The sequence below is a fragment of the Gigantopelta aegis genome, chromosome 13 (genome assembly GCF_016097555.1).
Source record: "Gigantopelta aegis isolate Gae_Host chromosome 13, Gae_host_genome, whole genome shotgun sequence".
NCBI classification, from domain to species: Eukaryota; Metazoa; Mollusca; class Gastropoda; order Neomphalida; family Peltospiridae; genus Gigantopelta; species Gigantopelta aegis.
In genome coordinates, this window is record NC_054711.1 from 22,558,714 (window position 1) to 22,581,776 (window position 23,063).

Below are 23,063 nucleotides of genomic sequence, written 5' to 3' on the forward strand. Positions count from 1 at the left end.
TAATAATCGCCATAAAATCTCATAAAATCACACGAGATTTCATTTTATATTACTTCCTGCTTCTAAGTTTGACAGGTTTTTAGTTCCGAGGAGGTAGCGGACTTGTTTTACGTTTTTGTTTGATTAGTTTGGTGAAAATGTGAAGGTTTAGGCCTAATGTGAGTCGTACCAGGTGTGTAATACCCATTGCGCTTATTTAACTACAATATGTGGGCAGAACATACGGATTATTCTTGGATCTCGATAGTTCTGGTAGTGGTAGCGCTAGCGTTTCAACTTTGATCGCTGAATTTCATGGTTAATTTTATTTTTGAGAGAGATCAGTTTTGTTTTGGGGATTTTTAGGCAAGACTTCCGAAAGTTCCAGCATTCAGTTCATTCAGTTTTAGGGTTAGTGATAGTACATGTATTAGCATACATGCTGGGACATTTGGCACTGTCACTAACCCTAACGTCTTATTTATTGTAAGTATTTATAATGGTCTTTTATACGTCACTAACCCCAACCTCTTATTTATTATAAGTATTTATAATGGTCTTTTATATGTGACAGTGCCAAAGGAAAGTCCTACCAATTAATTTACTCATTGAATAAGAACAGTGATGTGTATGCTACTATGAATAACAATGTATCACTATCAATAACAATGTATCGCTATCACTAGTATCAGTGTACCTTGGTCCCATCTATTATTCGATTTTATAGTTTTATCATGGGTGGACCAGTTTTGGTGAGCATATTTATAAGCATTTGATTCTAAAGCATATCAATATTTATAAACAATTGTTATTCAAATGACACATCCCTACCTTTTTATTACTATTTCTACACTTTGAACACATGAGCACTAAACTGGCGGCTAAGTAAGTAAGTTTACTGCACATGTGTCAAAAACTAGTATGCATCAGCAGTAAATACTGTTAACTACACAACCTGTTTTGATGGGTGATATGTTTAGTGGTATAGCTTACAGCAAAAACTTTCCAGTCAAACTTTTTCAGTCACCCAGTGTTTTATCAAAACATGTATGTTGTTCAACAAAACATGCACTTAAATAATTTATAAAAATATTTTAAATATTTTAAGGCATATTACAAAATGGAGCCCTCGAGAACTCATGTTAACAAGAAAGCATTTTAGGAAAACAAATATAACAATTAAATTTATGATGTCTTGCAATCATGTTATAAGTTGAGAAAATGAATGGTTATAATGGTAAAATTGTTTGGTTAAAAAATATAAGCTGCATTCTGAGTTTTAATAAAGAAGTAATGTAATACTGTGCATATATATATATACCTTCCTTATTGCATTGAGCACTACATCAGGGTTGCAGAAATAGAAAATATTTCGCTAGCCCGCCGAACCAGAACCAGTTAAAATTTACTAGCCCTCCAGAATTTTGACTAGTCCACCAGCGTAAAAAACACTATATTAATTATTATTGTTTTTATATATATAAATTGGTTGAACATTGTTTTTGCCCCTCCTACTTTCCCCCACAACCTTTTTTTATTTTTAATTAGCAACTTACCGTTACATGAGACTTTGACTGTTACAATTAAGATGTGACTGTTACAATTAAGATGTATCCAAATTCTTTGTTATCTAGTGTACTTAACAACTCAGTTACTCAAGACAACTAATAACTAAAGGCGAAATCAAGTAATGTATTCACTATTGTATATATACTAGTATATTGTAAATAAACTTGGTCGGAGTGTAAAGAAAATTTGTGTTCTGTGAAGTAAACACTAAACCAATTTGTACTGGACTGGACACTTATTTAAAGACATTTACAGAGCTATGAATATTGGTCATATGCGAGGGTCATCTGCACACACCTAGTGGTTCAATTCAAATCTTTTTGTCATACAAATTATGTAGTCACAGTTTAATTAAACACCATCCTGTTAGTGAAAACATGATTGTAATTGGCTGCATCCACATCATTTCGTGACACCATAAAGCTAACATAAATATATTACATATTTTGACAGATATTGTTGTTAACAACCTCTAGTTCTTCCCAGCCTACATGAACATTGTTTTTTGTAAATAATTTCAGTTTGATTTGTCGAAAGTAAAATAAAATAAAAATGTTTTGGGTTTTGGAAATAATAAAAAAAATAAAACCACCCAACTATTTTTGTGTTCAATTTAGAAGACAATCGGCTCAGAAATAAATAATAGTAAGAAAACAACATTCTGGGATGGAAAGGACAATAGATCAACATACCAGGCAAGCATTGTGTCTGGTAACCCATTTACAGGTTACCACAAAATATAGTCTGGTAACCTATAGGTTACCACAACTATATGAAAGTTATAATTTATATCGGTACGACTAACAAAATCTGGAAGTAAATTTATCTAGTGGGTGCTGCTTAAACGCGGATTGCCGAAATTGCTTTGCAATTGCACAAGTGTGCACGAACATCGGTATCTAGTGGATGATGCTTAAATGCGGAATGACTATTATTGCTTGCAATTGCACATCAATGCAATTCCTTACCAGAAAATGAAACGTGGAAGTCCGGAATGCATTGCCTGGTTTACATTCGGAAATGAAACTACCGTTGTTGAAATTTTTGTCAAGAACAAAACACTGTTCTTGACTTTTCTTACATGTGGTAACCTCCCGGTAACCTGAACGACCATTCTCGACTTATTTCGATGCCTGTGATACCACATCAGTGTAATATTTAGCTGCCCTGCATCCATAAATAATGCAATAATGCAATTCAATTTTAATTTGCTAAACGGAAACATACCCTTAAGTTTTATCGTATAAACTTGCAATCTTTAACTAGTCATTTCAAAATTTAGTAACCTGAAGATCAGAAACGGTGTTTATTATTTTTGTGACCACTATCTTTTTGTTCTTTATATGTAGCTTTCAGGTATACTTACCTAGCCATTAGTAGTGATCTTTTATTAATATTAGTTGTTCATTCTTCTTTTTATAAGAAACAAATAAAACTAAATAATTTTGTTTAGCATATATGCGTACGTGATGGGGCATACCCCTGCCCCCCAAGTGCTGGATCAAAACATCAAATTTGGGCAAAAATGATAAGATATGCGGGCAAAATGTGCTAATCTTAGATCTTATTACCATGTATTTCCAGCATTCTACCATGTGATCCATATAAAAATGCATAGTGATTTGTTTGCAAGCCTATATATAGCTGTTTGATAATAATACTACATTTGTAATTAATATGACTAAATGTTATTATCCAGATTTGGGCATTTTCATTTAGTTCGGGCAAAAGCCAGCCTGCCTATGTTGTTTATGATTTGAAAAAAAGCCAGCCTGCCTATGTTTGTTTTATTTATCGATGCCACCAGAGACACTTTGATTTTTTATCTTATCATCGGCAATTGGACGTCAAACTTATGGTCATTCTGACACTGTTTTTTTTAGAGGAAACCTGCTGTCGCCACATAGGCTACTCTTTTATGACAGGCAGCAAGGGATCTTTTATTTGTGCTTCCCGCAGGCAGGATAGCACAAACCATGGCCTTTGTTGAACCAGTTATGGATCACTGGTCAGTGCAAGTGGTTTACACCTACCCATTGAGCCTAATTGTGGAACACTCACTCAGGATTTGGAGTCGGTATCTGGATGAAAAATCCCATGCCTCGACTGGGATCCGAACCCAGTACCTAACAGCCTGTAGACCAATGGCCTAACCACAACGCCACCGAGGCCGGTCGTTTAGGATTTGACTGATTATACAAACAGCATTTTGCCACCCCGCTTTCGTGTTTTGCCGCCCCCTTTATTTTTCTCCATCCCTCTTTATTTTCCCGCATCCTATGATATTTTACAGAACCCATCTCCACTATTTCATATTGGACACTTTTTTTTTTTTCACAGTGAATTTTTTTTTGATCAGTCGGCACACTCGACATCAAAGAAAACAGGCCGCGGTGTGGAAAAACGTCAGTAGCTTACTGTATCTTAATTTAACTCTATTTTAACAGCCGTGGTCATTCAGTCTTTTGTGTTCACTAACTTTCGTCTAATATTTTGTTCTCAATTGCAGATGTATAGTTGGTTGTAACTGATGATTTTTAATAACTGTCATTCAGAATTCTTTATAAAATGTTAGACACTTTTCATTTTGGGGGTCTCACCACTTATAAAAATAACGGAAGTGGTAGTGTTCATCATTAAAAGTATTTTTCTTGGACTGTTACTTAACTTCACTTCATTGTTTAATGATAAATAAAAACGCAGAATTAAAAAACCCAAAAAACAACAACAACATTATATGGTATCTCGGTGGGATACTGGGTTCTTGAAGTCTGGTATCCAAAATTAATATATGGTATCCCTGGGATATCGGGATACCGTTAATCTCGAACACTGGTCTTACATAGGAAACCCGCTACATTTTTCTATTAGTAGCAACAGATGTTTTATATACACCATCCCAGACAGGATAGCACATACCACGACCTTTTATATGCCAGTCGTTGTGCACTGGATGCGACGAGAAATAGCCCAATGGCTCCACTGACGAGGATCGATCCCAGACCTACCGTGCATCAGGCGGACGCTTTACCACTGGACTACGTCCCGCTCGTCATCTAATACAGATACTGTTTCTACTGTTCTTAGTCTTGGTCTTCTATTCTGAATTCCAAAATGTGTCTCAAAGAGTAGTAGGCCTACTTCAGGACCTTTTAAAATTAAAATATAAATCTGTAAGGAAAAAAAAGCAACTCCTATACAAATGATGTGAAGTGAGTAAAGTGAACAGATATTATAATAATTTAATAATTATCACATGCACGTACGCACGCACATACACAGCAATAATAATAATAATAAAATTGGGAGAAACAACCTTTCGAGAATTGATCTACTATACCTCCGCATGTTAATCTCTAGACCAGCTTATGCAATGACATCATGACATATAATAAAGGTATATAAATGAAACATTTCTGTTACCGTACCGCAATGTGTGTGCAGACGACAGTAAATTTGTTTGCAAACGATGGTAAAATAAATAACTAAAAGTGTAGTATTGTTACAGATACATATATGTTTTTGTAGGAAATGATTTATTTTTCAGTATTTAGATTATAAATAGAAATAGTAGTAGAAATAGTTGTGTTGATTATAGTCCACATATCGATATACATTTGTATATGACTTCTCCATATGTTTGTAAATGTGTATCAAAGTACAGATGGTATCTCTAATGATCTCGACCAATGTTCTCTGGTACAAAATACAAAATAGTAACCAAACACTATTGTACATACAGATATATGTTTACTTCAAACTGATCTTCATGTAAAGAAGAAGATGTCATCTTCTAAATTCTTCAAAACAAACAATGCAAACAGCATGTCAACTTTTACTTCAGCGTTTACATGTGAAGTCAAACTTTAAGCCGCGTTTATATCATATATCTTTATCAACTGCATCCTTCACTGGAGAAATGTTGGTTTATATATTCCAATTCATGTTTGGATACCTGTATCTGCCAAGGAATAAACTTAAGATTCTAGCAGCACATTGTATTTGAACAATTCTTTGACACAATATTTATTTTATGTGTATTCCAGTTTGGATTCACAAAATAGAAAATTTGGTATAAATACAATATACAATGTATTTTAAATTGGTGGATTATCAATAATTCATTATTTGGTCAAAAGATAGAAGCATAGAAGTAATTGATAATAGTATTTTTGTATCTACATAAATCCATGTTAAATATTCGAACATGCTCCCCCGAACGTCCAGTTTTTCTGTTTTCGATTCTTGATGGCGAGAGCAAAAATATTGAAAATAAAAGTAATTTCATGTGCATTATCTAGTCAGTTTTGCCATTTTAGAGATATTTAATACATTTTTAATCTTTACTCTGTTTAACCTGCCATCTTGAATGTCATGTCCTGGCTCAATGTCACGTTCTGGCTCAAAGTTTGAGGTGGTTATTTTAATCATTTAATACAACCAGTCATCATTATACCTTTTATTTATACTTGGAACATGAGAAGAAAGAGAATTAAAAAGGATTTTTATTTCTGTAAAATAGTTTTTAAATAAAACTAACTTTTATATGTCAAATCAGCCAGGACATGACATTATATATTTTGAAAAATAATTTAATATACTTATTATGATATGAAAGAAGGAAAAGTAGTATTTTCGTATGCAGTATAATTTAGATATGATGTCCTGATACCTAATTTTTTAATTTGACATAACAGTAATGAAATATTACCAAAAAATAAATGTAATGTCCTGGCTTACAAAAATAATTTTTTCAAATAAAAGTGTCATTAAAACCCATTAAACATAAGTAAATTGGCAATAAAAGTATATTTGTATGTGCTTAAGGGTGTTAACATTGAGCTATAATAAAAAAAAATCACACCCATGGACCAAACACCGCGGAATGGCCCTAAAATAAAAATTAAAATCAGCAAAACAATTTGGGTATGGCGCCAGTTAAAAGAAATGATTACATACCAGGTGATAAACTGAATGTACACCGACTGTATGAAAATGAAAATTGATTATCCTGGCACACCTGTTCTTGAGAAAATGTTTCTGAAAATTGTGTAAAAGCCCACAGAAAAAGAAGAAGAAAGTAATGTTTTATTTAACGACGCACTCAACACATTTTATTTACGGTTATATGGCGTCAGTCATATGGTTAAGGACCACACAGATTTTGAGAGGAAACTACATGGGGTACTCTTTCCGATTAGCAGCAAGGGATCTTTTATTTGCGCTTCCCACAGGCAGGATAACACAAACCATGGCCTTTGTTGAACCAGTTATGGATCACTGGTCGGTGCAAGTGGTTTACACCTACCCATTGAGCCTTGCGGAGCACTCACTCAGGGTTTGGAGTCGGTATCTGGATTAAAAATCCCATGCCTCGACTGGGATCCGAACCCAGTACCTACCAGCCTGTAGACCGATGGCCTAACCACAACGCCACCGAGGCCGGTCCCACAGAAAAGGTCTTTAATTAATAAGATGATAGGACTACGTTCAGTGGCAGTGAACAGTGCAGACGTGTGGCTGAAGTCAAAACCTAACTCATTGTAAACATGACTGAGTCTGTGAAAAATAACATTGGTAAAAAAAAAGGTGATTTGACAAAAAGTCACAACAGTCGTGTTTTAGCTCAGTCGGTTGAGCACTCGCCTCAGGTGCTTGCATCGCAGGATCGAACCAACCAAATGCATCCATTCTACTGATTGTTTTTTTTCTTGTCCCAACCAGTGCACCACAGCTGATCAAAGGCCGTTGCATGTGCTTTCCTGTCTATGGGAAAGTGCATATAAATGATCCCTTTCTGCATTAGGAAAATATAGCAGGTTTCCTCTGTTGACTACGAGTTAGAATTAGAAATGTTTGACATCCATTAGCCGATGATTAATTAATCAATGTGCTCTAGAGGTGTCATTAAACAAAACAAACTTCTTTATCCCCAAATGTTAGATTTCGTTTTTGTCAGTTTGGCGAAATTGGAATTATTTTGTTCGCCAGCTAATATTTTCATTAGCCCATGGCAAATTGGTGTGAGCCTAGCCACTGCAGATATATCAAAGGCTGTGGTATATGCTATCTTATTGGATGGTGCTTCTAAAAGATCCCTTGCTGCTAATGGAAAACACGTAGTGGGTTTCCTCTTTATAAGACTTAAATTTTGAAATTACCAAATGTTTGACATCCAATAACTGATGATTAATAAATCAGTGTGCTCTAGTGGTGTCGTTAAACAAAACAAACTTTTAACTGAATAAAAATGAATGTTTAGAAAATTTAACTTAATTTCAGTGAACATTTTGTTTTCAAAATCTTGATTAGCAATTTTTCTAGTCAATTGAAAATTAATTAAAAAAAATGGTATAGTGATCTCTGAAACATGTAGCGAATAGTGATGCAACACTGAACAAAATGTTTCCAAAATTCTTTAGATATTTATATCTCATTTCCTCACCCAAAGTGTTTTATAACACAGCTGATGATATCCTTGCCCCGTGAAAGCATTATGTACTACATGTAGTTAATGGCTCCTTAACAATTAATCTATTGTAGCTGTCAAGGCATGAACATAGTAGAAAATAGCAATTTATGTGCCATTACTATAAGTGGACCACCCCTCTCCCCAAGGGGTGGGATGTATAGCCCACCGGTAAAGTGTCTAGGATCGATCCCCATCGGTGGACCCATTAATTGGGCTATATCTCGCTCCAGCCAGTGTTCCACAACTGGTGTAACAAAGGCCGTGGTATGTACTATCCTGTCTATGGGATGGTGCATATAAAAGATCCCTTGCTGCTAATCGAAAAGAGTAGCCCATGAAGTGGCGACAGCGGGTTTCCTCTTATCAATATTTGTGTGGTCCTTAACCATATGTCTGACACCATATAACCGTAAATAAAAATGTGAGAGTGCGTCATTAAATAAACCATTTTCTTTCCTCCCTCTCCCCAAAAGAGCAAAACAAGAACCAACAAGAAAACACCCTATAAAATACAGTACAATACAGGTAATTTTGTGAGCTGTGAGCTATTAATTCAGACCTTCACATGTACCTGTCTGTAATTCGAAGATAAATTTAGGAAGTGCTTCCTGGTTGATTGTGAAAGAAACAAAAAAGGAAAGTCAGCTTACATGTAACTCTGGACAAAAAATATTGTCACTGATCCAAAAGATATCTTTAGATCCTTGATTTGGCTTTTATGTAAAGAATACTCCAGAAGAAATGTAATACCCCGCATATATATATATATATATATATATATATATATACCTTCCTTATTGCACTGAGCACTACATATACATGTAGATTTAATTAGTTTTATTGGTTATTTACCAGCCATGTGCATACATATATATGAATAGAAAATCCTTCTATGTTGCTGGCACCTCTCCTCTAAAGTACATGTAGCAAGGGGGCTGAGATAATATATTTTATATAAAGAAAAAGTCGGAAGCCTCCTTTAAAAGTCATATATCCCTCTTTAATTGAAATTTTCGCCTGTTCAGGCTTCATCGGGGAAATTTTAAAACTAAGCTAAAGGAAATCAAACCATCCAGCATGAAAACATGAATATATTATATATATACTAGCGGAAAAAAGTAACTGTGTATGGTTATCATGTTGATAAAAACATAATTTCAAGACATAAAACGATGAAACGATCAGATAGCATGGTTAATAGGCAAATCTGCAAAACTTCAATTCATTTAAAATGTCACAGCATCCGTCATTTCATTGGTATTGGGGATGAAAGACACGGGGGTAAAAAACCAGTTCACAAAGTTAATAGCGCGTATGGCCACGGTTTGCGTCGATGCAGGCCTGGTACCGTCGCCTCATAGAGCCTACCAAATTGTTGAAGAATGCCTGGGGAATGCCGTTCCAGATCTGGACTAACGTCTGACCCAGCGCTGCCAACGTCACCGGCTGGTTAGGCAGCGCACGTACACGACGTTGCATCTCATCCCAGACGTTCTCGATTGGTGCAAGATCGGGTGAGACTGCAGGCCACTGCAACACATCGGTATTCTGCTGAGCTAGAAATCCCTTACCACCCGGGCGACGTGAGGTCTAGCGTTGTCTTGCTGAAGCGTGATGTGGCGTTGCTGTCCTTGCACAAATGGGATGACGTGAGCCTGGATAATGTCGTCACGGTAGCCTACGGCGTTCAAATTGCCATCGGTGACCACAATAGGTGTTCGTCCAGTTGACGTGATACCACCCCAAACATGACACTGCCTCCGCCAAAAGCACGTCGCTCCACAATACAGGCGTCACTAAAACGTTCTCCAACACGACGATAGACTCTTTGAAAGGCCGTCGCTGCCGTCTAAGTGAAACCTGGACTCGTCCGTAAACAGAATACCCGCCCAGTCTCGGTGATTAAAGCGCAAGTGTCTTCTACACCAAGCCAGACGCGCTACACGATGGCGTCTTAGCAAAACTGAACGGACAGCCGGACGTCGCGGACAAATACGCCGTTCACGTAATCGATTCCGTACAGTTCTGGGGCTGATGGCACGCAATCCAGGAATGGTCCGCGCTGTCAGACTTTCCGTTTGGAAGTGATTCCTGAGGTGCACGAGTCGGATATGATTGTCCTGCTGTCGTGACGTCACGCGTGGACGACCTGCACGTGGTCGGTCTCTGACATTACCAAATTGTTGAAAACGTCTCGACAAAGCCTGAATAGTGTTTATGTTGACACCAAATTGCGTAGCAACAGCGCAATGGAGCATTTCAGCCTGGATCATACCAATTGCGCGAAGGCGGTCATTTACATTTAGCCTGGGCATTGCTCTACGACCACTTTCAACCGAAAAAACCTGCTTTTCTGTTCCACCGTTTGCCAAACAATGACCCGACAGTAGCAATGTCGACAAAAGCTGGAGCAGTAAAATGTTGGGCGGAAAAAGCTTGAAAAACAGACCCATGTCCAAGAAGCGAAACGGCACGTGCCAATACGGAATTGACCCCGCGATTGTGTGGCGGTGCGTTCACTGGTCAACTGTGCAAAACATCAGGCTAAAATATTGAGCCGTGTTAATTTTATATGATGTTTCAAGTTACACTGTTACTTTTTTCCGCTAGTATATATATATATATACCATATATATATATATACCATATATATACCATTTCTGGTTCCAACTAAAGTAAATGCATAGAGTGCAATGTAGATATTACATTACCATATGTTCTGCAATTAAATGGCAGTTTGAAGAGAAAAAAATCCTTTCTAAAGATAACCCTCCCACTCCATTTAACAAGAAGAAAAGAAAAAATGTTGTGTGTGTGTGTCATTATAATATAAGACATTCTTTTTGTCTTTTCTTTTTCTAAAGTTTGATGATACATGTAAGTGGAGGGATGGGGGAAAGTACAGAACCGTTTTTTCCCCAGTTTGGAGAGAGTGAGTACCCTTTTAACATGCCCCTATACATGTACCACTAAGGTTTTGGGCTTGTCTATCCCAGGCCCAGCTTCTGGATAGCCAGTGACCTGGTCCGGGACAAAACCCGGTTTGGAAGATAAAATATATATACATGTCTGTATGTTGCGAGTGTGTCATTAAGTAAAAGTTAAACATTCTTTCCATTTCTGTAAGGATAGGGAAAGGCCCTTTTTTACCCCAGTTTGGGACACATTCTCAATATTCATCCAGAACTTGAATTATAGTTTACATGTATTTGTAATGGTTATACAGGCAGCTGAATTCTTCTTTGAACACTCTGACAGGGATCCCAGTAGCTCAACCAATTAAATGCTGTCGGACAAAGTTGAATTGAAGGCAGGAAAGACTTTGGTATAATAATAGTTTAAATACTAGTTACCTTTTGTACCAAGAATCAGAGCTTGAAATAGGAAGTAAAATATGGCCTGCTGCTGTTGTTTTTTAAAATACAGTGAAACCTCTCCAAACCGGACCCTCTGTAAACTGGAATTCCTTAAAAAACGGACATTTTTTGTGGTCCTTTTTAAAAAAATCAGTACAGAAAATAACCTCTCTAAACCGGATACCTCTTAACATCAGACATTTTACCTGGAACAAAGGGTGTCTGGTTTAGAGGGGTTTTCACTGTAGCAGGCCAAAAGGAATATATGGCCTGCTGGAAATAAGACAGCATGGGGTTTTGATGTTCCAATGATCAGTTATAATTGAAAATTGATCGGTTTGGTTCCACTGGTATGATGGTTGATTATAAAAATTTAATGACATAATCGATTGAGTGGGAAAATGTTAACTGTAGTTGTTCCTCCGGTTTAGATGATGCAATTGATTTCTGTTTAATGTTTTAAACTTGTGTAGCCATCTCTGAGACTTGTGTAGTACGTGAATGGCGACACGAAACTGAACAAAATGTTCACTGTCATTTAACTTAAACAAAGTTATAGTTAAAGTTTTTGTTTAACGACACCACTAGAGCACATTGATTTATTAATCATCGGCTATTGGATGTCAAACATTTGGTAATTTGACATTTAGTCTTAGAGAAGAAACCCGCTTATTTTTTATTAGTAGCAAGGGATCTTTTATATGCACCATCTCATAGGCAGGATAGCACATACCATGACCTTTGATGTGCCAGACATGATGCACTAGCTGGAGCAAGAAATAGATCAATGGGCCCACCAACGGGTATCGATCCCAGACTGACCATGCATCAAGCCATCGCTTTACCACTGGCCTATGTCCCCACCCTTTAACTTAAAAGGAAAATTATGTGAATCCATATTATCAATCTTCCACATCAACCCCCCAAGTAAGCAGACCTAGCTACCTTGTAAAATAAACACCCCAACAACTCCCACCCGCCATATTTAATGTAATATCCATTACGTTTCTTCTACTCTTGGGGTGGGTGAGTTAATTTTCCTTGTAAGGTTTCCTCAGTGTATGCCAAAACCACCTCTGTTTTCTCGTCTTTATTTGATTTCCTATTGGAATATATACAGTGTTTCTGCCAGAGGGTAAAATGGGTATAGCGCCATACCCAAATTCTTTGCAGATTTTATTTTTTGAACTTAACCTTTTGACAAAATTAATTACTCTTATCATTACTGTATGATTTCCTTAACTGTAACCCTAAAATTAATCCATTTTCTTTCTTGGGGTCCATAACCATATGTCTGACACCATATAACCGTAAATAAAATGTGTTGAGTGCGTCGTTAAAGGGACATGCCCTAGTTACGGCTAGTTGTTAACCATTACGGCGTTGTTTTTCGCTATTAAACCCATTTTTTCCACAAATAAAATTGCACTTTACTTACATTTTATTATTTAGAATACACATTTCCATTCACCTGAAGTGCTTTTTGGTAATCCTGGTAATCCTGATGTTTGTAAAACCACGAAATGCATTTTTTGTATTTCTTAAAAAGCCGCGCGCACTCGAGAAAAAAACGTTAAGCAAGCGAGGTCCAATCTATTTTTAGAGGGAATCTTCCTGTGTAAACGTCACAGACGTTGGTATACCACGTGACCGTTATCATTTTGGTTCGGTTGTTTTCTCGTGCACGGTTCGCGCAATCAACATCTGATTTGTTGTTCATTTGTGAGATTTTTCTTCACAGTTTGTGAACATTTTCAGTAACAATAAAGTTCAGACAAGTAAGTGTCTCAATACAAAACGTTACAAACCCTTAAAACTAATAATTTTGCTAAGTCTTACGATATCTGGAGAGGGGATACAACCAGGACAGAACAGTTGGAACATGTCCAGGAGAGGTGAAAAGAACGCACCCCAAGTCTGCGCGCACTCTGTGAAATTTGTCGTGACGTAGGCATTGTTGTGCTTCGAGCGACATCTACCGGTGACATCAGAATACTAACTTTCAAAATTATTTAAAGCAATTGGGACATGGGGATTCCCATGGTATTTATCGATATAAAACCTGCTTTTTCACTCCATTTGATAAAAACGTGATCTAAGTGTGTTACAGGTTTGTAGATTAACCAAATTATAATTTATTTTCGCTGGATGGAACTAGGGTGTGTGGCTTTAAATAAAACATTTCCTTCCTTCCTTCCTCTCTAAGACTACAAATTGAAAAGTGTTTGACATTCAGTAGTCGTTGATTAATAGATCATTTGCTCTAGTGGTGTCATTAAACAAAACAAGCAAACAAACAAACTTTATTGTTGATTAGGTAACTCCATGCAAATTTGTTTCATGCAAAACAGAAAAGGTACACAGGTGTGCAATAAGTACTGACTTGTTTTCAAGAAAATCAATCCTAATTGGAGCGAGCTTGTGCCAGAAAAAAACATCTACACAAGGACTCTTGCCAAAAACTATTATTCTGTTAAATACGTGCAGGATATGTCACATGAATTGTATATGAAAGAAATGTGAAAATGTCATAATTTATTGATTTGTCAACCAGGGTCTGGCAGACTGGTAGAAATTCTGGCAGGCTAGTAAATTTTAATTGGTTCTGGTCCAGTGGGCTAGTGGAATATTTTCCATTTCTGCACACCTGGTACACAGCAGTACTTACTCAGGTTTCACAGCAGTCTTTAAATTCCTTGAAAGTCTTATATCCAATTAAGGTTCAAGCACACTGTCCTGGGCCCACACAACTCGGCTATCAGGGCTGTGTGTCCAGGACAGTGGGTTAGTTGTTAGTTGGTTAGTGGTTAGTGAGAGAGAAGAGGGTGCAGTGGCCTTACACCTACCCATTGAGACCTTAAGAACCCGCTCTGGGTTAGAGCCGGTACTGGGCTGCGAACCCTGTACCTACCAGCCTGTAGTCCGATTGCTTAACCACTGCACCACCGAGGCCGGTCGTGAACAGCAACATGAACTAACTGATTTGGTATTTTTATTGCATTCTGTTGTCTTCGACGGCTGTGTGAAAGTCTTTGAAAATGGCAGGTATTTTTGTTGCATTCTGTTGTCTTCGACGTCTGTGTAAAAGTCTCTGAAAGTCTTTGAATTTGTTTGGTCTTTAAGACTATGAACCATGTTACCTGAAAACCTAGATTCAGTGACTTTAATGACAGTATTACGTGGACATATCCTCAAACTATTTTAACATGACTATTTTCTCCACTATTTGCAGACTATTGAGAATGGTTCTCCTTAACGACATCAGATGGATTACGATTTACATGTCAGACGATCGTGAAGAGAAAAAGTTTGTTTGAGTGAGGGTGTCAAAACAATGGAGAAGAAAGACAAGAATTCAAAAGAGGTCGCTCGGTCTGAAAGCATGCCGGCCTCTCCGCGCCGCAACATTCCGTCCCGATCGTTGACTCTGCCAGCAAATTCTCGTCTGCCTCCAGATATTGGGCGGTCGGTCAATAGCGGGTTTTTCACCCGGCTCAAACGATGCTTGAGGATTGGAAGCAAAGGTCGATACAGTTTCAGCACTGCTCATGGTAAAACTCCAAAGGCGACTGACGCAATCCTGGCTGCCGGAATGCAGAACCTAGAACAGCGTCCATCCCAGACTCTACGACAGCTAAGACGTAGTATTCCGGACAAAGAAGAGGTCGTGCTACTCCACAAGGGTCCAAGGATTGTCGATAGCAGCAGAGGAGATAACTCTAGACTTCTGGAGTCTGTTTCGGAAGACACGCTCGTGCAGATTGTTGGAGCGTCGCAGAATAATGTATGTCAGAGTTCTTGCCTGGATGACGTGATGAGCGCGGAACAGCATCGAGATGAGGACTTGGCGATCGATGACCTTGATGAAATGGATCCCGGTTACGAGACGCTGGATGAAGTGCGGAAAAAAGTCCAGATGAAGCTGAGAGCCAGTTGTCACGACGACAGAAGTAGTGAACTGAAACACATCCCAGAGGAAAATGTCGAGGTTCGTAAGCATTCTGCCGGACAGCTTTCTGGTCAGGAGAATGGGGAAAAGTGTATGCGGGATAGCGGGCTCGCTACTCCATTAACGGACAGTCCTGAGAGTTACAGAGAAAGTAATGCAGAAAGTGTCAACAGTTCCATGTTGAGTGAATCGACAGGGATTGCCGACGAGTCGGGGATTGAAGTGGATATGCTGGATTTGGATAATATCAACGTGTTTGACCATTTGAACAGTGCCTCTGCGTACAGCATCCCTTCTGATTCTGTGGAGTCCCAGCAGCGACACAACTCTGACAGTTTTCTTACAAATCCGTGTTTTGAAATTGAAGAAGAACTTTATGCCAACCCAAAAGTAATTTCTCGCAAACGGTCACAGAAACAGCAAGGTTCGGAATCGGAAATAGCCACCGACAATGCACATTTGAGTTTGACGTGTTTAGAACAGGAAAATGTTGAAGCTTCTATGCCAGAGAAGTCGGTTTCTGAGGGCGATGTTTCTGGTAAGCCATGGCGCGGTTCGTCTGTCGAGTCGGACAAATCGGCACCACCGCTTCCCGAACGTAAATACACTTTAACCGATAACGGGTTACCTCTTGAAGAAGGTTCCGAGCCCGAGACGCCCAGTGTAGATGTTGATGAATGTGAGAAATGTGTGAAAATAGACTCGAAGATTGACGTCGAGACATCAGAAGAGAGTACACTGGATGCTGTGAGTGATTGTGGCGATGTTCTGACAGACAATGAAGCAGAAACGGTGTGTGAAAATACTGCCATTGAGGCTTTTGACGACGGCTATCAAACCATAAAAAATGTACAGGCTCAGAAAATGGATTCACACCCAGACCCAGAGGCTCCGAAAGTTGATTCAAGTCCAGATGTACAGGCTCTGAAAGTTGATTCAAATTCAGATGTACGGCCTCAGAAAGTTGATACAAGTCCAGATTTACAGGATCAGAAAGTTGATTCAAGTCCAGATTTACAGGTTCTGAAAGTTGATTCAAATTCAGACGAACTGACTCTGAAAGTTGATTCAGATCTAGATGTACAAGCTCTGAAAAATTCAAATTCAGAGCAACTGGCTCTTGACGACGGCTATCAAACCATAAAAGATGTACAGGCTCAGAAAATGGATTCACACCCAGACCCAGAGGCTCCTAAAGTTGATTCAAGTCCAGATGTACAGGCTCTAAAGTTGATACAAATTCAGATGTACAGGCTCAGAAAGTTGATTCAAGTCCAGATTTACAGGCTCTGACAGTTGATTCAAGTCCAGATTTACAGGTTCTGAAAGTTGATTCAAATTCAGATGTACAGACTCAGAAAGTTGATTCAAGTCCAGATTTACAGGCTCTGAAAGTTGATTCAAATTCAGAGCTGCTAGCTCAAAAAATGGAATCAAATCTAGATGTCCAGGCTCAGAAAATTGATTCAGTTCTAGATGAACAAAGTAAGAAAATTGATTTAGATCATCACCTACTTGTCAGAGAGTACACTGGACAGTGTGGTCAAGAATTGTTTCAGGATGTGCATGCTCAGAAAATTAACTTTCATTCGAATCCAGATAGAGATATCGGAGCCAATACAGAAAAATGTAGTAAAGAATTAGTTCAAGACGCTAATTTATATCTTTGTGCCACTGATAGTACAAATAAACATAGTGTGCATAATAATGAACCTAACAATATAAAAAATAATATACGCCAGGACTTTCATTCTGATCTTGGTTTTCATGAAAATGATGACATGAAGCCAATTTCAGTTTTGGCCGGCCCATCATCAGTTTGCTCAGAACAATTTTCAAATAGTCCAGACCATTTTGAAACTGGCCACAAAAATGTCACACCAACAGAAAATCTTGCCGATTCCTTCTTCATACAAGAAGATAACGAAACAAATCAAGAGCAAACGATTTCATCTGAATTGAAAACCATGATTGATAACATTTCAAATCATGATCACGATGAAAGTCTAGATAATTTTGCCTGTGTAGATGATGTGGATGTTTTGAATCTTGAATTGGAAGTTGAGAAGCCAGATTTGGTGGAATCGACGTCTGCTTCCAATGAGGACAACAAAAATTATGACATCACACTGAGGGATAAAACGGAGACTGGTCAACACAATGTAGTCGTTATTAAACTTCATGAAAGTGCGCACGAAGATTTCGCGGACACCGATTTCACCGACTTTGAACCTGTCCATTGCTCATACCGTGATCTCGTAACACAGATGCAACAACAAGCTATTAACAGTAGTTCTGATTGCCATGACAATAACTTTCTTGGTGATGCAAGTGGGAGGAAAACTAGTGCTATGGAAAACAGTGAGGTTAGTGAAAACGTCGCAGGTACTGAAACAGTGTTGAGTGAGGACCGCAATGAATCGGAAGATTTTTTCTTCGTAGACGACGAACCTATTCACATGTCGTTAGATGAAGTGCTCCACATGCAACCACATCGTCATGGTGAACCCCGTTCTGTGATAACGTCGTCAGCTACTCAACGAAATACGGCTATGCTGGCTTCAAACGCTGTTCCATCATTTAGAAACGAGGATCAAACAGAACCATCCAATGAACGTGAGTGTTATATTTTATAAGATTTTATTTAAACAAGCTTCCATTTCATATCATGTTTATGTCCCAAGTGAAATAATGTTCTCTCAGTGGGCTGTTTTATTCACGGTAATAAAAGAAAATGCTGTGGGTGACATACATGTATCCTTAAGTTTGAGCCCTGATCATATATATACAATTGTACATTTATCTTGATTGTAATAATTTATTACTTGTTTAAGATAAATATATTTCTTAATACCGAATTGTAATTATTTAAATTACTGAATTATAATAATTTATTACTGTTATGATAATTTATTATTGTTAAGATAATTTATTACAGTATTTAACTACAATATTTTATTACTTAAAATAATATATTTTTTGATCTTTTCCGTTTACATTTTTCTTGTTAGACAGTTTAGCATACGGTACCAGTAAATGCTAATTTAAGGTAGTATGTACTAAACCAAATAACTTCCACCTGCCGCTGGGTCATAGTTCGAGGTGCACCCAACTTTTGATAGAGCAGTTAACACCACAAGTCCTGTGAGTGTGTTGGTTGTAGAAGAATTTAGTTTCATCTGGGTAAAAACGTATATGCAGTTTTATTTCATCTAGTACCACTGTGTCAAGTAGCCTCGTGCTTGAAACATGTATGGAGTGCCTGTAAAAAAGTACTCAAATTTTTTGCGGAACTAGGGTAGTCATAGCCGCTACCCATTATCTCTGAAATGAGCAGCTTGACCCCCAGTTTTTTCTGATTCACTTTAAGGGTGAGGGGTGCATGTAGGGCCTCCATGAGTCCAAAATATTGGACTCAAGCTAGTACTCGATGGTCAGACTTGACCTGGATCCGACACTTACACTTATTAACTAGTTACTAGATGATAATGAGACTAAGGAGTGAAGTAAAGTGGCATTGTGCATCTTAATTCCAGCGCTGATCATGGATGCCATATCATGTCATTGTATTGCATTCCACACATTCAGTTTTCGTTTTCCCTTCGTGTCTCATAGCCCTATAATGTAACTGGCGGCTAGCATATATGGCAAAGTGACATTAAAAAAATATAATTAAATGAGAGTGTTCTTCTTTGCACTTGTACTTGAGTCCTGTCAACGGACTCGAATCTCGCTAGACTTGGCCCATGCCCGAGAACTTGAGTACCCGTGGAGACCATAGAGGGGTGGCAGTGTTTATGTCAATTGATGTGCTGCAGGTAGTGTTAGCCACACATGTTACAATATAATATATTATCGTTTATGGAATTTGATTTGGTAATATACAGCCTTAATTAACAGGCAAAAATTGAGAATGGTCATTCAGGTTATCATGCAAGAGATTAGCACATGTATGTCAACAATCCATAATTTGTTTTAGAAAACAAAAACACCACAACGTAAAAAATTTTATCAGTTGTGTGCTGTTTATATATAAGAAAGACACAGTGACAAAAGTGACATGAATGAACAACAGTATCAGGGTAATGGGAATTGTAAACCCCATGTGTGTCACGGTCAGCCTCAGGTCAGGTCAGGTCAGGTCATAGGGCTTTACGTGCACATTCAGAGCAAGCTGTTGTAGCGCACGCCTATCCAGGGCACATGAGCCGGCCTTGACCGGCTCCTCTGTCCAGGACAGGAAAGGTGGGGATGTGAAGGAGGAGGGATTTGACCGCCTGCACTGACAGGTGCAAGGGAGCACCAGCAGCCCGACTGTGGTCGGTAACAGGCGGGTGGGTGGGTGGAATCTATGGAATTTTGAAGGAGTAAAAAATGCCAAAGAGAAACGGTGTGCAATTTTGATTAAGGAAATTTGGCACAATTTTGAGCGGTCGGTCAAAAAAGAAAGATCAAGAGCTAACATAGGTTTTGGGTGTCACCCAGTGCCCAGGTAGTCCACCATAGCCAGCAGCAAGTATTTGGGATTGGGTTAGGGGAGGCCGGTATTCTTTTGTCCAGCTTCCCCTAGGTGCATTGCAATTGTGATGTGTGTCATAAACTATAGATCTATATATAATAGGTTACCTGGCTTATATATAATGAATGGTAATGTGTATACAGGTATATGTGTTACCAGGAAATGCATAATTATCTCATTGTTTTATGATTGGCTGTTAAAACGTGTTGATATTCAGTTAGTGCAATTAATTATCATGTGTATACACATATCTACATACATGTACATGTGTATTATGTCATTTTTAATTCAGATGTAATTTAATCTACTCTTTTTTCCTTTTGTCTTTAAAAAAAAAAAAAATTGTTCTGAATATAAAGAGATACGATATAGATACACATATACATGAAGAGTTCAGGCACAAAATGCGATATAAACCATTTTCTTTCTTGTTTTTAGTTAAAGCCATTGTTGTATGTCTGTAAGGGCTAATTGTAGGCCCGGTGATTTGCCGCAAAACGAGATTGATCCTTATGAAATTGTACTGGGTAAATCCCGTTTTTTTTTTAAATATCAAAATGTGATATACGCCAATTAAAAAAATCACTTTTACTGACAATGAAAAATGGATATATCGCGTTTTGCACCTAAACTCTTCACATGTATGTATTTATTCAGTGAGCCAAATTGTTTTTGAAGATAAAGGTACACATGTACATTTCACATTTGTACAGTACTATACAATTTACATGTATCGTCTTCACCAAAAAGGAAGGAAGGAAATGTTTTATTTAACGACGCACTCAACACATTTCATTTACCGTTATATGGCATCAGACATCAGACATATACAATGTAGTTAAGGACAACACAGATATATAGAGAGGAAACCCGTTGTCGCCACTTCATGGGCTACTCTTTTCGATTAGCAGCAAGGGATCTTTTATATGCACCATCCCACAGACAGGATAGTACATACCACAGCCTTTGTTACACCATTTGTGGAACGAGAAATATCCCAAATATGTGGCCACCGACGGGGATCGATCCTAAACTGAACGCTTTACCACTGGATTACGTCCCACCCCTACATTCATAGGAAATGAATAAATGAATGAATGTTTAATGACACTGCAAAACAAAAATACACGTCGGCTATTGGGTGTCACAAATGGTAAGTATATGAAAGTATTATTTATATAATTATATGTAAAACCACAGTGTAAGGAGCTGTAGGGAAAAGTATAATACAGTAGATAAATCAAGGTATATGTTAAAACTCTGTATAGAAATCAAAGTGTTTTAAATGCTTTAATTCCAAAAAATATTTGTTGCCAAATATTTCATTTCTCGTTGGCTTATAAGGGACAGACCCTAGTTTCATCAAACTGTGAAAATTAAAACTAAGTTTAGTTAATCTACAAACCTGTAACACATTTGGATAAAGTTACAAGTGAGTGAAACATGAGTCTGTGACTTTGAAATGGTGAAATACCCTCTAAAAATAGACTAAAACTCGACTCCATAACTGTTATTTCTCAGATGCACGTGCGTTTTTAAAAATATGAGAAATGCATTTTGTCATATTAAAAACACAAGTATGACCAAAACCACTTCGAATGTACGGAAATTGATAATCTAAACCATAAAATCTAAGTAAAGTATGATTTCAGTTATCAAAAATGCCTATAATAGTCAAACATATGCCTTAGTGTTTAAAAACTAGGGTATGTCCCTTTAAGATGATGGCACTCCACCAAAATGTGGCACACAAGATTCATAGGGATAATGCTTCAGCAAGTCTTTCTCAGCTCCGTATGAATGATATCTGGAGTGGGGGGCGGGAGCACAGTCTCCAGTGGGGGGGGGGGGAGGGCACAAGCCAGATTTTTAATGTTTATTTATATGGAGTAGGACAAATTTGTAAAAATAATTTATTAAAATTGGGACTCAATCCTACGGGATCTTCAAAATTCAATATTAGCACCACAAACGCTCCATTCTTACACTCACCCCAACTCCTTTCCTGTCCTGGACGAAGGAGCCGGCATACGTGGATACCTAGCTAGCTGCACCCATGACAGGTGTGCCCTAGAACAGCTTGCTGTGCATGTGCATGTTAAACCCTATGACCTGACCTGACTTGAGAGTGGGAATGGGTACTTGAGATCAGTAGATGTGTCTTGTTTTAAAATCAAATCACTGCAGCAGTTTTCATAATTTGATGATTCAGAGCTAAAAAATCTTGAGTCAGCAGTTACTGTCCAGCTATAACATACATAGATCGAGCTTGAAATCTCAGAAAACAAGATAAAACTAACACTGTAACAGAAAAAAAGAAAAAGAAATGTTTTATTTAACGATACACTCAACACATTTTATTTATGGTTATATGGCGTCAGACATATGGTTAAGGACCACACAGATATTGAGAGAGGAAAACCCGTTGTTGCCACTTTATGGACCACACAGATATTAAGAGAGGAAACCCGTTGTTGCCACTTTATGGGCCAATCTTTTCGATTAGCAGCAAGGGATCTTTTATATGCACCATTCCACAGACAAGGTAGTACATACCATGGCCTTTTGATATACCAGTCGTGGTGCACTGGCTGGAATGAGAAATAGCCCCATGGGTCCACCAACGGGGATCGATCCCAGACCAACCAGGCATCGAGCGAGCACTTTACCACTGGACTATGTCCCGCCCCCACTGTAACAGTGGTTTGAGACCTTGTTCCTATTATGTGTACATGTGTACATGTATGTAGCTATATGTACATGTAACCCTACATCTTGTACTGGAGTAAACCTGAGATGCTAACATGCTAGATAAAAACCTGAGTTGTAAATGAGGCCTGACAAATGATCTGCTTAACTTGAGCTGGGGACATGGCTTCCAGGTAGCACTAAACCAAATAATTTCGGGCTGGGTCAGAGTTCAAGGTGCACCGAACTTTTGATAAAGAAGTTAACACCACAAGTCCTGTGATTGGTTATAAATGTGAGTGTGTTGGTTTCATCTGGGCTAAAAATGCATGCAATTTTATTACATCTAGTACCACTGTGTCAAGTAGCCTTGTGCTTGGAACATGTATGAGGTACATGTCAAAAAAAGTACTCAGATTTTGTGCGAAACTAGGGGTGTTGTAAAAACATCTGGTTATGCCGAAAATGAGCCATGAAAGATACCATTTTCTTCAGTTAATATACTACTCAAAAGAATTTAAGGGTCAAAAA

At 38.0% G+C, this 23,063-nt stretch overlaps 2 protein-coding genes across 2 annotated transcripts in view; both read left to right on the plus strand.

The window, feature by feature from the left end:
* LOC121387069 lies at nucleotides 1-16,749 on the plus strand. The gene is made up of 2 exons (XM_041518080.1): nucleotides 1-172; nucleotides 14,609-16,749. Exon 2 carries the CDS (start codon nucleotides 14,711-14,713, stop codon nucleotides 16,616-16,618), a length of 1,908 nt encoding a protein of 635 aa, XP_041374014.1. The 5' UTR covers nucleotides 1-172; nucleotides 14,609-14,710; the 3' UTR covers nucleotides 16,619-16,749.
* The window catches only part of LOC121387070, a 24,800-nt gene continuing 18,356 nt past the window's right edge, over nucleotides 16,620-23,063 (plus strand). Inside the window, exon 1 of the mRNA XM_041518081.1 lies at nucleotides 16,620-17,941. Coding sequence (XP_041374015.1) covers nucleotides 16,753-17,941 — 1,189 coding nt within the window. The 5' untranslated portion in view covers nucleotides 16,620-16,752. The remainder of the gene's footprint in view (nucleotides 17,942-23,063) is intronic.